Source organism: Hyaena hyaena, unplaced genomic scaffold (genome assembly GCF_003009895.1).
Source record: "Hyaena hyaena isolate Hyena2069 unplaced genomic scaffold, ASM300989v1 scaffold_298, whole genome shotgun sequence".
NCBI lineage: Eukaryota > Metazoa > Chordata > Mammalia > Carnivora > Hyaenidae > Hyaena > Hyaena hyaena.
In genome coordinates this window covers 186,400-203,684 of record NW_024080927.1, presented here as the reverse complement: position 1 = coordinate 203,684, position 17,285 = coordinate 186,400, and the positions used below count along the sequence as shown (strand labels likewise).

At 35.3% G+C, this 17,285-nt stretch overlaps 1 protein-coding gene across 1 annotated transcript in view; it reads left to right on the top strand.

The window, feature by feature from the left end:
* The window catches only part of BRIP1 (BRCA1 interacting protein C-terminal helicase 1), a 176,347-nt gene that overhangs the window by 10,281 nt on the left and 148,781 nt on the right, over positions 1-17,285 (top strand). Inside the window, 2 exon segments of the mRNA XM_039247334.1 lie at positions 6,069-6,199; positions 8,310-8,426. Coding sequence (XP_039103265.1) covers positions 6,069-6,199; positions 8,310-8,426 — 248 coding nt within the window.

The following is a 17,285-nucleotide window of genomic DNA, read 5'->3' as shown; positions in this document are numbered from 1 at the left end:
GTGTTAAAATTGTCCCCATTCAGAACCATGATCTGGATTCATTTTGTGGGTATTTTACCAGTTTGATTAGAAATTGCAGAGCTCAAAATTACATGTCTTTTCTAAAATATATATGGAAATGCAAAGGATTAAGAATAGCCAAGACATTTCTCAAGAACCAGGTCAAGGTAGGAGGACTTGATCTATAAGATATCCTGATTTCTTTATGTACAGCTATAGTGATTAAAACAGTTTAATATTAGAATAGTGTAAAACCAGTATAAAACAATAGCAAACCCAGATTCACTTTCACATGGATCTAGAAACTTGATTCTTTATTGAAGTGCTTCTACAGAGCAGAGGCCTGAGGAGGGACTTTTTTAAAACTGGTACTTAGATATGCATATGGAAAAAAAAGGTAAAGATTTTTTTTTTTTAATTTTAGAGAGAGAGAGAGCGCATGAGCAGGGAAGAGGGGTAGAATCTTAGTTAGGTTCTGTGCACAGCTCAGAGCCCAACATGGGATACAGTCTCAAGACCCTGGAATCATGACCTGAGCTGAAATCAAGAGTCAGACACTCAACCAAATAAGCCACCCAGACACCCCTGCATATGGAAAAAGTTTAAATTGGAGTCCTATTTATTTCATACACAAAAATTCATTCTAGATAAAGACCTCATTATTAAAGGCCTTTTGTGGTTCCATACAAATTTTATTTCTGAGAGAGAGAGAGAGAGCATGAATAGGGGAGGATCAGAGAGAGAGGGAGATACAGAATCTGTATCTCCAGGCTCTAGGCTCTGAGCTAGCTGTCAGCACAGAGCCTGACACGGGACTCGAACTCACAAACTGTGAGATCATGACCTGAGCCGAAGTTGGACACTTAACTGACTGAGCCACCCTGGCACCCCTTTCATTAGTGTTTTCTAGTTTTCAGAGTACAGCTGTCTCACTTCTTTGGTTACATTTATTCCTAGATATTTAATTGTTTTTGGTGCAACTGTAAGTGGGATTGTTTTCTTAATTTCACTTTGTGCTGTTTCATGATAAGTGTATAGGAATGCAGTAGATTTCTGTACACTGATTTTATATCCTGTGAATGTACTGAATTCATTTATCAGTAGTTTTTGGTAGAATCTGTAGGGTTTTCGGTATGTTCATAGTATTATGTCATCTGCAAATAGGGGAAGTTTTACTTATCAATTTGGATACCTTTTATTTTTTTAGGTTATCTAATTGCTGTGGCTAAGACTTCCAGTACTATGTTGAATTAAAGTGGTTACATTTATTTCTGACCTTAGAAGGAAAGCTCTTAGTTTTTCACCATTGAATATGATATTGGCTGTGGGTTTTTCATATAAGGCCTTTATTAGATTGAGATGTGTTCCCTCTAGACCTACCCTGCAGAGGATTTTTATCATGAATGAATGTTGTACTTTGTCAAATGCTTTTTCTGCATCTATTAAAAGGATCATATGGGTTTTATTTTTTCTCCTATTGATATGACATATGATGTTGAATGTTTTGCTTCAATAGCCAAAGCAGTCTTGAAAAAGAAAAAACTAGAGGTATCACAATTCCACAGTCCAAGTTATATTACAAAGCAATAGTAATTAAAATACTGTGATACTGGCAAAAAATACACATGTAGATCCATGGAACATAACAGAAAACCCAGAAATAAAACCCACAGTTACATGGTCAATCTTGACAAAGGAGGTATAAGAATACAGAGAAAAGACCGTTTCTTCAACAAATGGTGTTGGGAAAACTGGACACTTTCTTTCACCATACACAACAACTCAAAATGGATCAAAGACATCACATTTATGTGAGACCTGAAACCATTACCTTGAAGAGAGCACAGGCAGTAATCTCTGACATCATCCATAGCAACATTTTTCTAGATATGCCCCCCGAGGCAAGAGAAATAAAAGCAAAAATAAACTATTAGCACTACATCAAAATAAAGTTTTTGCACAGCAAAAAAAAAAAAAAAAAAAACAAGCAACAAAAATAAAAGGTAACCTACAGAATAGGAGGAGATATTTGCAAATGACATAGCTGATAAAGGGTTAGTATCCAAAATATATAGAACTGATACAACTCAATACCCAGAAGAGAATCCAATTAAAAAATGAGCACAAGGCATGAACAGATATTTCTCCAAAGAAGACAGACAGATGGCCAACACATGAAAAGATGCTCAACATCAGTCATCATCAGGGAAATGCAAATCAAAACCACAGTGAGATTTCACCTCATACCTGTCAGAGTAGTTAAAATCAAAAACACAAGAAACAAGTGTTGGTGAAGATATGGAGAAAAAGGAACCCTCTTGCACTGTTGGTGAGAATGCAAATTAGTGCAGCCACTCTGAAAAACAGTATGGAAGTTCCTTAAAAAATTAAAAATAGAAATACCGTACAGTCCTGGACTTGCACTACTGAGTGTTTACGCAAATTATATAAAAACACTAATTCAAAGGGATACACGCACCCCTATGTTTATTGAAGCATTGTTTGCAATAGCCAAGCTATGGAAGCAGCTCAAGTGTCCATAGATAGATGAATGAATGAAGAAGATGTGGCTTGTAACTACAATGGAGTATTATTCAGCCATAAAAAGAATGAAATTTTGCCATTTCCAACAACTTAAAATAGAGAGTATAATGCTAAGTCAAAGAAAGACAAATACCATATGAAATCATTCGTATGTGGAATTTAAGAAATGAAACAAAGGAAAGCAAAGGAAAAAAGAGACAAAACAAGAAATAAGACCTTTTTTTTCTTTTTTCTTTTTTAGAGTGCGAGCAAGGGTATGTACGCAGGCAAGCAGGGGGAGAGTCAGAGGGAGAAAGAATCTTAAGCAGGCTTCATGCTCAGTGCAAAGCCCAAGGCAGGGACCAATCTCATGACCCTGGGATCATGACCTGAGCCAAAATCAAGAGTTGGATGCTTGGGGCGCCGGGGTGGCTCAGTTGGTTGAGTATCTGACTTCGGCTCAGGTCATGATCTCACCATTTGTGGGTTTGAGCCCTGCGCCAGGCTCTGTGCTGACAGTTCAGAGCCTGTTTCAATTCTGTGTCTCCTTCTCTCTACCCCTTCCCTACTCATGCTCTGTCTCTCTCAAAAATAAATAAACATTTAAAAAAAAAAGTGTTGGATGCTTAGCTGAATGAACCACCCAGGCATCCCAAGAAACAGATTCTTAACTGTAGAGAACAAACTGATGGTTACCAGAGGGGGAGTGAGTTGGGGATGGGGATTAAAGAGTATATTTATTATAAGGAAAACCAAAAAAAAAAAAAAAAAAAGGTAAAAAAAAGAAAGAAAAGGAGGGAAGGAAGGAAGGATGGATGGATTCAGGCCAAAAGATTGATAGTGATTATCTCAGAGAAGAAGATTTACAGAAGTGGAAAAGTGGGGCGGGAAGCAGTTGGCATTTTACTTTTACTTATTTATATTTCTGATTTGGTGAAGTCTTTCATAATGAGCTTATATTAGTTGATAATTTTTTAAAACTTCAGGGTGTTAGAGGTACTTGATTGGCTAAGTGGATAGAGCATGCAACTCTTGGTCTTGGGGTTGTGAGTTCAAGTCCCATGTTGGGACTTGAGCTTACTTAATAATGAAAAAAGTTAAAAAGTTATCTGGCTGGCTTAGAGCATACAACTCTTGATTTCAGGGTTGTGAGTTTGAGCCCCATTTTGGGTGTAGAGATTACTTAAAAATAAAATCTTTAAAAAAATCAGAACTTCAAGGTATTGGGTTACATTGGAAACAGGTTTAGAATGGGTCCCATTGTTTACCTTGGGCACTTAACTCCATTTTTCTATGTATCAGTTTCCCCAACTGTAAAATAATAACAATTGCTACTTTATGCCATGGTAGCAGGAGCTAATCTATGTAAAACTTTTCGCACACTGCCTGATACTAATAAAATTGAATTTTGTAGGAAGAAAGAAAGAGAGAAAAAAAGAAAGAAAGAAAGAAAGAAAAGACCTATGTATAAAAGGCAAAACCATTAAGATTTTAGAATAAGGTGGTATTTAAACTATGTTCCTAAGATTGGGAAAAAAAATACGGCTTGTAGGGGTAAGGGCGCAACAAGTCAGGGAAGTTCTAGGTCTTTTATTCTGTTTTGGAAATTTTAAGCAATATTTATTTTAAAAATAGAGTCCTCCTCAATAAAAGCTTGAAAATCAGTGCTATGTGGCATAGATTTACTTTGTTTTTACAGACTCAAACTTGGTTTTTAAAATCAGTATTGGACTTGCTTATAGGGCTTTCTTCTCTTATGGTCTATAAATCCTTTAAGGCCAGAGGCTGTTTCTTTTTCATTGCTTTTCCATGGTTTCTGGAATTACATGGACTTCGTAAAATAAATGCTTGTTAAATCAATTCAAGCCCTAGAAGTGGAAGGAATATATAGAGAAAAGTAGAGAGGAAGGAAGGTGCTTTCCAGAACACTCACATTTAGGGAAAAGGAAAAACCCATGTATAGGAGCAGTTAAGTGTAAATAGGTATTAAGGAAAACCGAAATGTATTTATTACATTTCAAGAAGACAGTGTTCTGTTTGGCTGTATCCCTAGAGATTATGCTGATGAATTTTGGAGTCAGACAGCAGGAGTCAGTCATATCCACACTCTGCCTCTTACTAGCTATATGATATTGGGAATATTAAAGGAGCTATATTACTTGGTGATTAAGAGGTCACTGATGACTTTCAGGGTGGTAGGATTAAAAGGCAGGTTATAGAGCTTGATTCTACTGTATTTTTAAGCCTAAAGAACATTTATTTATTTAAAATATTTTTATTTATTTCTAGGAGAGAGAGAGAGAGAGAGAGAGACAGTGTGAGCAGGGTCAGAGAGAGAGGGAGACAAAGACTCTGAAATAGGCTCCAGGCTCTGAGCTGGCAGTCAGCACAGAGCCCGACGCGGGGCTCGAACCCACGAACCGCGAGATCATGACCTAAGCGAAAGTCAGACGCTTAACCGACTAAACCACCCAGGCGCCCCAAGCCTAAAGAACATTTAGAAGCTTAGTGGGGAAGAAACATTGAGATACCATAAAGAAAGGTTTTTATATAAATGAAATATTTTCTTGGGAGAATCTTACAAATATCTGTATCTATATAAATATATATTTTTTAGTTAAAAAAATTTTTAAATGTTTGTTTTTGAGAGGGAGACTGAGCACGATTGGGAGAGGGGCAGAGAGAGAGGGAGACACAGAATGTGAAGCAGGCTCCAGGCTGTGAGCTGTCAGCACAGAGCCCAATGTGGGGCTTGAACTCACGAACCATGAGATCACGAATTGAGCCATAGTTGGACACTTAACCGGCTGGGCCACCGGCACCTGTATATATATTTTTTAATGTTTGCTTATTTTTGAGAGAGAGAGGGAGTGCATGGGAGGGACAGAGAGAGAGAGAGGAGGGGGGACAGAGGATCTGAAGCAGGCTCTGTGTTGACAGCAGAGAGCCCTATGTGGGGCTTGAACTCATAAGTCTGTGAGATCATGACCTGAGGTGAAGTCAGATACTCAACTGACTGAACCACCCAGGCACACCTTAAGGTTATATTTTTATTTTTTTAATTTTTACTTTTATTTATTTATTTAATTTTTTAAATGTTTATTTTTGGGGTTGGGGTGGAGGACAGACATAGGGAGACACAGTCTGAAGCAGGCTTCAGGCTCTGGGCTGTCAGCACAGAGCCTGATGTGGGGCTTGAACTCTCAAACCATGAGATTGTGACCTGAGCTGAAGTTAGACACTTAACTGACTGAGCCACCCAGGTGCCCCAAGGTTATATTTTTTAAACCACACTATTGGGAATGGTTTACAAAAGCATAAGCCTATTAAATCAAAATTGGACTTTCCTGTTGAAAGCATATTTCTCAAGATATTTTATTTTTGTTGTCTACTCAATGTTAAATAAATGCTTTTAAACATGTCGAGCTTTTCATGTTTTAAAGTATGTTATGAAATCTTGAGGAGTGTTTAACATCTTGATTCTAATTTTTTCCTGGAAAAATTAACTTTAAGTGTCATTTATGGTAATTTTTTATGACTTATAGAAGACTCTCCTGAAAAAAGTACGCTGGCTGCAAAGCTATCTGCCAAGAAACAGGCTTCCATAAAAAGAGATGAAAATGATGATTTTCAAGTAGAGAAGAAAAGAATTCGACCCTTAGAAACTACACAGCAGGTAAACAATTTATTGGGAGTGAAATAGTACCATTAGTTATAGCTGCACAAGATAGTCAACTATCAATCAAGTTTTCAGTGGCCTTTGTGCAATTTACTTGGGTCTTATCATAGATATAAATTAAACAATAAATTATTGTAACTTCATTTTATATTGTTACTCATTAAAAAGAGTTTGTTATTATAACAGATTATTCATAATATGTCTTTAATGTGAAAGTACATGGTGCTTTCCTGTATATGAGGAATTAGTTAAATATTTACTTAAGACATAAATTGGTAAAATAGCTACTTTGTACTTTTTAATTCCTAGGTTGTTGTTATCTAATGATGGCATTTTCTTTTGGCCAAAATACTTTTGATATGAATATTTATGTCATGAATATTTTTTATTGATAATTTTAGTATGATGACAAGGATTATTCTTATTTATTGAGTTTTTAATATCAATACATGATAAAATGTTTATTTCTAAAAATTATTGAAAGACCTGAATTACTAAATACTATATTTTAATGAAATGTATGTTCATACACAAATACAGTATTTTCTTATAGAGTTCATGGCAGTGAGGTAGGGATGCTGGGACTTTGATAGGCTTAGTTACAGATAAAGAGACTTTTATAATTAATATGTCATGTGTAGATAATATATATTTCTAGTTAAATTTACTCAAAAAAAGTTTGCATTCCTATGTAGTTTTCTATTCCATTTATAATCATTATTAACTTCCAGAACTAAACTTTGATTTTAGAAATAGAATAAACTGTTTTATTTTTGGAAAGTACTAATTACAGACGAATTCTGAATCTGTATAGATTTTCTTCTCCAAAATGTGTACATAGAATAGGATGTTGTATGATAGAGCTCAACATGTATCATTTATTCTCTGACTTTACTGACTCTTATTTCTTTTTTGGTAAGAATAGAATTATCACTGGAAATACTTTTTTCCTTTATCGTTTAAGTAAATAGGTTTTTGGCAAGTAGGAAAAAGCATAGACAGTTTGGAAAGAAAACTTAGTGGTATTTATGAAAGAAATTTAATCAAATACAATTTGAATTATCAAATATCTAGTAAGTAATAATGCTAATCAAATAATTTATTTTTGTTATGTAGGATATCATTAATATTTACATTTAATAATCAAACTTTACTGTAATACTATGATGTTCTTATGGTGGGACTATTTATGGGAAGATCGTTTTACAATTATATATATATATATATATATATTTTTTTTTTTTTTTAGGGTTTATATATTTTGAGAGAGCACAAGCTAGGGAGAGGCAGATAGTGAATTCCACGCAGGCTTTGGACTGTCAGTGTAGAGCCAAACAAGGGTTTTGGTCTCGTGAACTGTGAGATCATGACCAGAGCTGAAATCAAGAGTCAGATGCTTAGGGCACCTGGGTGGCTCCATTGGTTGAGTGTCCAGTTTTGGCTCAGGTCATGATCTCACAATTCATGGTTTGAGCCCGACATCAGGCCTGTGCTGAGAGCTCAGAACCTGGAGCCTGCTTTGGATTCTGTCTCCCTCTCTCTGCCGCTGCCCTGCTCCGGCACGGTCTCTCTCTGTCTCTCAAAAACAAACAAACAAACAGAAAAAGAGTCAGATGCTTAACTGACTGAGCCACCCAGGTGTCCCATACAACACAATAGTTTTGACATGTGACTAATTAAAGCTATTTTGGTCAGGATTTGAGAGATGTAAGATGGGCTCATTTGTATTTTTTTTAATGGTTTTTTTTTATTTTTGAGAGAGAGAGAGCACGCAGACATACACGTGCGTGCGAGTGGGGGCGGGGCAGAGAGAGATGGAGACATAGAGTCTGAAGCAGGCTCCAGGCTCTGAGCTGTCAGCACAGAGTGAGGCAGCTCGAACTCCATAAGCCATGAGATCATGATCTGAGTCAAGGTCGCTTAACCAACTGAGCGACCCAGACGCTCCTATATATTTAAAAATTATTTGATTATTTCAGTTAGAAAGAGTCATCTTTTTTTTTTTTATGCTTAAGACATATAGAAAACTACTTTTGACCTTCAAGAACAACTTTTCTGCTCAGACGTTTAGTTTACATCAAACTTCATTTTGGTTCTATGTTGATAGATTAGAAAGCGTCATTGTTTTGAAAAAGAAGTACATCATTTGGATGCAACAGTTGCTTCAGGAAAGACAAAACTCAACTCTCCATTAGGAAAGATAAACTCTGCTTCTCTACAAAATGTATGTATTTACGCCATTGTTCAGTTTAAAGAAGGAAAATATGGAATTTGGTAAACTTTTTTTTTAAAGGAATAGTATAACGCAAAGAATAGTAGAAAACAACTCAGAAGTCCTCGAAGTGCTATCACATCTCTGCTACTAATGTGTGAGATAGGAAACCCTGTTTTCTTTGTGTTCCTCTTTCTTCCCTTATAAAATGAGAGAATTGGACTAGAAAGAAATCTGAAAGGTTATTTTTCTCTTGTATGTTGTATAATGTTGTAGACTGTACTTCCTTGTAATTCAGTGTCCTTAGGGCAAGCAGTTCTTAAGGAGTAGTCTAGGGAGTTCTGGAGATTACTGACATTTTTTTCTCAGGCAATGTGTGAGGTCAAAAGTATTTTCATAGTAATAATATGTTATTTGCCTTTTTTAAGGGGCACTAGAGTGGCTCAGTTGGTTAGGTGTCTAACTCGATCTCAGCTCAGGTCATGATCTCAGGGTTGTGAGTTCACACCCCATGTTGGGCTCTGCACTGGGCATAGACCCTACTTTAAAAAAAAAAAAGACAGTGATACCAATCTGTTGTTTTTTTTTTTTTAAGTTTATTTATTTACTTTGAGAGAGAGTGAGAGAGAGTATGCAAGCAGAGGAGGGATAGAGAGGCAGAGAGAGAATCCCAGGCCGACTCTACACTGTCAGCATGGAACCTGAGGCAGGGCCCTGTGAACCTCAAGGTCAGGACTTGAGCTGATGTGGGATTCAGTCTCATGAACTGTGAGATCATGACCTGAACCAAAAGACCCAGATGCTTAACTGACTGAGCCACCCAGGCGCCACCCCCCCCCAACTTAATAGTAGTTTTCTTCATCAGTAATGAACAGTTAATAAAAACCTGTTTCAACCTGAGAATGTCCTTGATGAAGTAGTAAAAATTACTACGAATTTTATTAACTCAGCCCTTGAACTTTTTTAGCATTCTGTGTGAAGGGGTGAGTAGTGCTTCCAACATTTTGCATACAGGAATAGGATGATTATCCTGAGGAAAAGCACTTGTTGGATAGTTTGGATTGTTAGCCAAACTAGCTACATTTCTCATGGAACATTATTTTTACTTGAAAGAATGACCGACAGATGGATTATGGTAATTCTTGAAAATAAACTAAGCCTGATAAAATTTGATTGAAAATCAGAATTTTGAAAAACGCTATATGCCACTGTGAGCTTGGCAGTTTTATGGTACTTGTAGACTTTCCTAATGATATTGGTGGTGATATTATAGAATGTGACATTTTGACATTGTGTAATGAAATGTGTTAACATTTATAAAAGCTATAAAATCAGTGAACCAAATATTTTCTAAATGGCCTGTATATGATATTACAAAATGATTCCTGAAAAGGTCCATCCTAAGTTCAGGTTAGACCAGTGGACCTTTTTCTGCCTCATCCCTCCTCCCCCAGGCAACCATAGATTTTTTTCAGTCACTATAGATTCGTTTTCATATCCATAGTTTTATATAAATGGAATCATGCCTAGTTTTTTTAAATTAAAAGTTTTTTTGTTTTTTTTTTAAATTTCAGATGTGAATTTTACCTTCTGGGTGCTGAATGTTATTATATTTCTATAAATACTCTTGGATTTTGTTCTGAGACACAGTTAAGTTACTGGGAATCAGCTTGATGTTTTTAATCTGCTTTAGGATTTGTTAGGTGGGACCTGAGCAGGGTTTAGTTGTGCGTTACCTCAGTAGAGGCTAGCTCCTTCTGAGTCCTCACTTAATGCTCTATGAATTGTTAGGGTTTCTAGTCTGGCTGGTGGTAACAGGCACTATTCCATGCCCTGTGTGAGTGCTTCATCATTTAGGGTGATTCTTTCTACTATTCACTCACATATGCTGATCAGTACCCTGCTAGATTCTTGAGAGATCCCTCAGCAGATCTCTGGAATTCATTCTTTGTGCAGCTATCTCCACTTTATATTCTTCCCTGTGAACTTTAGTCTTCCCATTTTCTTGGACTGGAGAGCATTCTTTCTTCATCTCAGGTTTGCTGGGCGATATCTTGGTTCCCCCTCCCCATGGCACAGCCTAGAAACTCTCTCAAGACAGTAAGCTAAGGCGATTATAGGACCTATCTCATTTATTTCCTATGTCTCAGGAATCACTCTTTCTTACCTGATATCCTGTATCTTAAAAACTATTGCTTCATAAGTTCTGTCTGTACTTTTAATTTTTCAGGGAGGAGATGAAAAAACTCATTTACTCTGGGGACAAATTCCAGAAGTCTTCAGATGGCTTATTAGGCTTCCTGTTTGTCAGTACAGTCATAAGTGCTTTATGAACTTTTTATTTTCTTCTGCACTTTCTCCTCCTTCCTCTTTTTTTTTTTTTGAACAACTTCTGCTAATTCTTCAGGAAGCCTTCCTTGATATCCCCACGTTTGAGTTAGATTCCCATTTGGAATGTTCCTTGTACTTCTCGGTTTTTAACACTTATGGTACTCTTACTATCTTCTCTACAAGGTTTTAAGTTCCATTAGGACAACACCAGGTTTTCTAATATATTGAGACTTCCTTTAAGGCCATGACTTTCACAGTCATTCTTTACATTCCAAGTACCTCCCTTTGTGCTATTAACCTAGTTAAAGACTGAGTAAATGAAAACTATATTCCCTGCCCTCAAAGAGTCTTCCTTTAAATTCTTAAAATTCTAAATGGGGGAAAAGTCATCTCAGAAGCCTTTAATGTTAAATTGTCAATAATAATATATGCTATATGTTTACCTCTGCCAGTGTTTTCTCTCTCATTTTCTTTTACAGTGCCTTATTTGCTTCATAGCTCTTACTGCTTAAATTTACTTCTTTACCTGTTTGTTATCTATCTGCCTTGTTAGAATGTAATGTCTTTTTCATATGTACCCCTAGTACCTAGAATAGCATATGGTGTATATTAGTTGCCCAATAAATATTTGTTAGTAGAATCTTTTCTAATTCTTACAGTGGCATAGACAGGTACTATTGTTACTCCCGTTTTACAGAAAGGATACTCTGAAAAGTAAGTACTTTACTTAAGGTCACAAAGCTGGCAAATACTAGAGCTAATCCTGATACTCTGGCAAATGCTCTAATCACTTTATTTTACATTCTCTCTAAAATGCCTCTCAGAAATCCTGGAGTCATCTAAGCAGGATTCTAATATCAACATAAAGGAAAGAAATATTATGTATAGGCCTCAAGAATAAAGAAATCAAGTATAGGATAAGCTGTGATTGGTAATAATTAAAATTAGAGAAGTGGATTTTTAAATTTTGTTTTGTTTTTATTGGTTAAGAGAATGAATTTGAATCAGACTACCTTGGTTTTAATCACAGCTCTGCTCTTTACACCTATGTAACCTTGATGAAGTTTTTCTACTGTGAACTATTACTACCTTCATTCAATGAATGAAGGTAGTAATAGTACCTCTCTCTCAGGGCTGTTATGAGGATTAAAAAGGTACATATTTATGTATTTTTAGAGTAGGAGCACCTGTGTGGCTCAGGTCATGATCTTGTGGTCTGTGGATTCACGTCTGGTGTTGGGCTCCGTGCTGACAACCCAGAGACGTGGAACCTGCTTCAGATTCTGTCCCCTCTCTCTCTTCCCCTCCCTCCCTCTCTCTCTCTCTTAAAAATAAATATACATTTAAAAATTGTGTATAAAATGATTAGAATATACTTAGCATATTTTGGAACTTATTAGGTGGTAAGTGGTAGCAATAGTAGCAGTGTATGGTTATGTATTTGTGTGCTGCTAATAAAGGTATTTTTTTTAAAGATTTCTTAATGTTTATTTATTTTTGAGAGAGAGAGATAGAGTATGAGCAGGAGAGGGGCAGAGAGGGAGACACAGAATCTGAAGCAGGCTCCAGGCTCTGAGCTGTCAGCACAGAGCCTAAGGTGGGGCTCGAACCCACAAACCGTGAGATCATGATCTGAGCCCAAGTCAGCTGCCTAGCCGACTGAGCAACCCAGGTGCCCCCCTAATAAAGGTATTATATAATATTGATTAATATCAAATATATGTAATTATCTTTAAATGCTGCTAAAATGCATTATGATATTGCTTGATATTTTGAGGAATTAGATTTATTTATTTATTTATTTTTTACAAATAGTTTATTGTCAAATTAGTTTCCACATAACACTCAGTGCTCATCCCCACAAGTGTCCTCCTCCATGCCCATCCCTCCTCCCCCCATATCCATCAGTCCTCAGTTTTTGTCAACATTCAAGAGTCTCTCATGGTTTGCCTCTCTCCCTTTCCCCCACCATTTCCGCCCTTCTTCTCCCCCTTGTTCCTCCGTCAAGTTCCTCCTAATCCTCCTATAGGTGCAAACATATGAAATTTGTCCTTCTCTGCCTGACTTATTTCGCTCAGCATAACACCCTCAAGGTCCATCCATGTTGCTACACATGGCCAGATTTCATTGTTTCTCATTGCCATGTAGTATTCCATGGTATAGATAAACCACATCTTCTTGATCCATTCATCTGTTGATGAACACTTAGGCTCTTTCCATAAACATTTTGAATAAGCTAAATTGAGAGACTTGGGTAAGTAACATTTCTTTTTAGGACCTGTTCCTTCAAGTGGGAGGAAAAAGAAAGTGGAACTAGAATTAATATGCTTTATATTGATTTTAGCTCTAACACTACTAAATTCTCTAACACTACTAAATTCTAAGTATGCTTTTTCTGTTTTTGGCTCTTATAAGATGATATTAGGAAAGACAATTTATTTTTGGAAGAATAGTTATATTTGGATTCATAAATTAATGGTTTAGTTCTGTTATCCCTACAAAAAGGTAAATGTTACAGTCTTTATACTTTTAAAATCGTTATTTTTTTTAAAACTTTCCTTCATAAATTAAATGATAAACTAGTGTAGTAATTTCTCTTTTAATCTAAACTTGACATTAAGCTTTTTAAATTTTACTTTTAAAATTTTCTTTGTTTTCATTAAACTAATTTAGTTTCCAGCCTGTTGATTACAGAATTGGATAGTTGCCTTTTTACCATCCTATCATCTCATGTATACTCGTTCTCTCTTGAAGTCAGAAAATGGTGTCATATTTCCTCATTTATAATGACTGTCCTTTGTCCACTGTTAATTCTCTTTCCTTACATTTTAGATTCTTTCTTTTATACTGATAACTCATACATCAAAGATCTAGTAAAGCATTAGTCTCTCATGTCAAAATACAGTTTAGAGAAACATTGTTATTTAATAGACTGTTACCATTTTGATTTTACTTTATGCTACCTTTCATAATCATTTTCTAAAGAGTTCATTTATATTCTCTTCACTTGTAGTAAATTTTCACAATAGGTGAGGTATTCTTTTTTTTTTTTTTTTTTTAATTTTTTAAAGTAATCTCTACACCCAGTGTGGGGCTCGAATTTACAGCCCTGAGATAAGAGTCTCATGCTCCACTGAATTGAGCCAGCCAGGCATTGCTAGGTAAGGTATTATTATAGACTCATTCTTATGCTTATATCTGATTTTTATTTGTTTATTAAATAAAGATTTACAGTTAGCTATGCACTTTTATAAAAGTGGTTATATTTATTTAGTGTAGCAGTATAGCATTTATTACTTTTTTCTAGAATGATGTCGGTCCAGTAGAGTGCGCTGTTGACCTTCCAACAAAGTTGACATTGGGCAAACCTTGGGATGTTTTTCTCCTGTTTTTCCTCTTTTGTCTCTGTCTTTCCTTCTCTATGTCCCCCGCTCTCCCCTCAAAATTTACGATATTTTCTAGAATCTCAGCAGAAAATGGCCAGTTTTCTCTGAAAGTATGTTCTATGTCATTTTCTCATAGTTTAATTTACTTTTATTTAATATAACTGCTTATATAGTGATACAGTGCTTACTATGTTTCTTACTGTGTAAGAAACTCTTCTAAAGTTTCTGCAAATATTAATTCACTTAGTAAATACAGGTTCATGTGAGTTAATGCCTATTGTAAGTTCTTTTAACTTTTCTGTGAATTTGACAATTTTCAAAATAAAACGAAAGAATTTAACTTAATTCTTACAATAGCCCTTTGAGAAAGGTATTCATATTTTCCCCATTGACAGATGTAGAAATTGAGGCATAGAGAATTTAAGTAGCTTGGTCATGTCACCAAGTTGGTGAGTGAGCCTGGTTTAAAACTCAGGCAGTCTGGCCTAGAATTGGTTCTCTCAAACTGTGAATTCTGCCTGTGTATAAACTCTTCCAGATGAACTTAGGTGACAGTTCTTTCCTGAACTGTAATAGGCCATATTATATTCAGTATCATACAAGTAACTAATTTAAGATAAGTAAGCTTTTAGTGTCTCTCTCGATACCCTGTCCTTTTCTCTACAATGCTTCCTGAAGTTTATATGTTTTATTTTTAGGTTTAACTGTTTTGTTTGCCTCCTTGCCAAGGTGTCCATAAAGGACAAGTGTTATGTCTCTGTTATTGCCTTTTTAATAACCAGCATCTGACACAGGACCTCCTCCTAGTAGGTACTGACATATTTAATAAATGAATGAAAAAATGGCCAAAGTTGAGAAAATGCATAATTTACCATTGTTTCCACAGTTTAGAAGTTTTACTCAGATCCATGTACTAAAGGACATGTGACAGTACTGTTAAATAGAGTAGACTTAAAGCAGGTTTTAAAATGTTTTTTGTCTTCTGCAATACATTTTGATGGTAGTGTTTTATGTATTGGCACACAAAAATAAAAGATCAAACAATGTTTTCAGGGAACAAGAGGTACATTGGTGCTTAATGTAAACAAAAGATTCATAACACCTTTTGATTTCTTTAATTGCTATAAGAACAAGTTATTAAAATTACCAACTAGTTGAAGTATAATTGATTTAAGGCAGCAAAATTTCTGAAGCCCATGATGTGTCAGACACTTAATAACCTATATTTCTTAAGGGTTAATAATAATGATAGCTTTTTGGAATATATACTTGTGCCAGGCATTTTATATGTTCTCTTATGTAATTCTTTCATTAGTACTGTGAAGAAGATTGATTGAGTAGGTACTAGACTCATTTTAGATGTAGGAAAATTAAAGCCTAATGATATCAAACTACTTGACTATGTAAATGGTGGAAGTATGACTTGAGCCTAGCTCTAAAATTGAGTGCATAAAGATTCATTGAGTATAAATGGGGAAAAGAGAGAAAAGGAATGGCTGAGTAATTTTTTTTTCCTCTTGGCTGGTGACAGAAATAGAAACCAAGCCTGTGCAAGAGAAAATAGATGTTATTATTCAATATGTCTGACATTAAATATCTACTTTTAAACAGTTGATCTGTAGTTGGAGAAATATTAAATTAGCTTAAATATTTTATCTTTGTATTTTATTTACTCAAGAGTTTTAAACCAAAAATTTTTTAAAATTATGAGTGCTATACTTTTTTCATAGTTCAGCATAGTTAAAAATTTTTTTAACATTTAACTTGTTTATAGGATTTATTTTAATATTTGTATGAGTCAAGGCTCTAATTGTATGCTTTTCTAAGTGAATGATTAGTTGTCCCAGTGTGTTAATTAATAATTTTTCCTGATTTGAAGATTTGCCGTAATCATACACTAAATGGTTATATATACTTGGATTGGTTCCTAGACTGTTTTTCACTCTAAATTTTATACTTTTACTTTTTTTATACCTTCAAAGTACATATATATTTATATAGTTACAGTCAAAGACATGGCATTGAACAAAAATTAGTAGACCCTTGCCCTAGTTCTATTCTTCAGTTCCTACTATTTGAAGTCAATAATTTTAATCATTTTATTTATTTGGATATTTACTTATTTTTTAATCAATGACATGTATGTACTGCTATTCTCTTGAATTTTTGTTTTTTAATACCTTCTCTTGCCTTCCTGATATCCTTTCTAATTGTCCCATTACTTCTCCGCCTTAAACCTAACAATGTTTGGTGTTTCCATTATTGTAATTACATAAATATCATTAAAAATGTAGCCAATTTTCTACTATGATTACAGTTCTTTCCCCAAAGTAGATTTTGCTTTTTTCACTACTAATATTTATCTTCTCATTTCTTTTTTTTTTTTTTAATTTTTTTTTTAATGTTTTTATTTATTTCTAGGAGAGAGAGAGAGAGAGAGACAGCGTGAGCAGGGGAGGGTCAGAGAGAGAGGGAGTCACAGACTGAAACAGGCTCCAGGCTCTGAGCTGGCAGTCAGCACAGAGCCCGATGCGGGGCCCGAACCCACGAACCGCGAGATCATGACCTAAGCGAAAGTCGGACGCTTAACCGACTAAGCCACCCAGGCGCCCCTATCTTCTCATTTCTTAGTTTTCTATATCAACTGTAACTATCCCTAAATTTTGGTAGAACATAAAATCTGTTAACTCATTCAAATGCATCAGGTCAAGAATGTCCATATTTTTAGACTCTAAGTATTTAGTGAAAATAGTGAAAAATACTTTTTTGATGTTGAATTATATTGTTTTTTTAATGACATTGAAGTGTTTTTTAATATAAAGGTATTGTCTCTTCCTTAGTGAAAATTTGGAAAACACCAAAATCAATGTGTACTTAAATTATTAACAGGAATCTTTAATTCAACTATTTTGTTAGTATCAGTCTTGATATTTTAATTGCTGTCTATTTTTTTTTTAATTTGATGTTTTATTTATTTCTGAGAGAGAGACAGCATGAGCAGGGGAGGGTCAGAGAGAGAGGAAGATACAGAATCTGAAACAGGCTCCAGGCTCTGAGCTAGCTGTCAGCACAGAGCCCGATGCGGGACTCGAACCCACAAACTGTGAGATCATGACCTAAGCCGAAGTCGGGCGCTTAACTGACTGAGCCATCC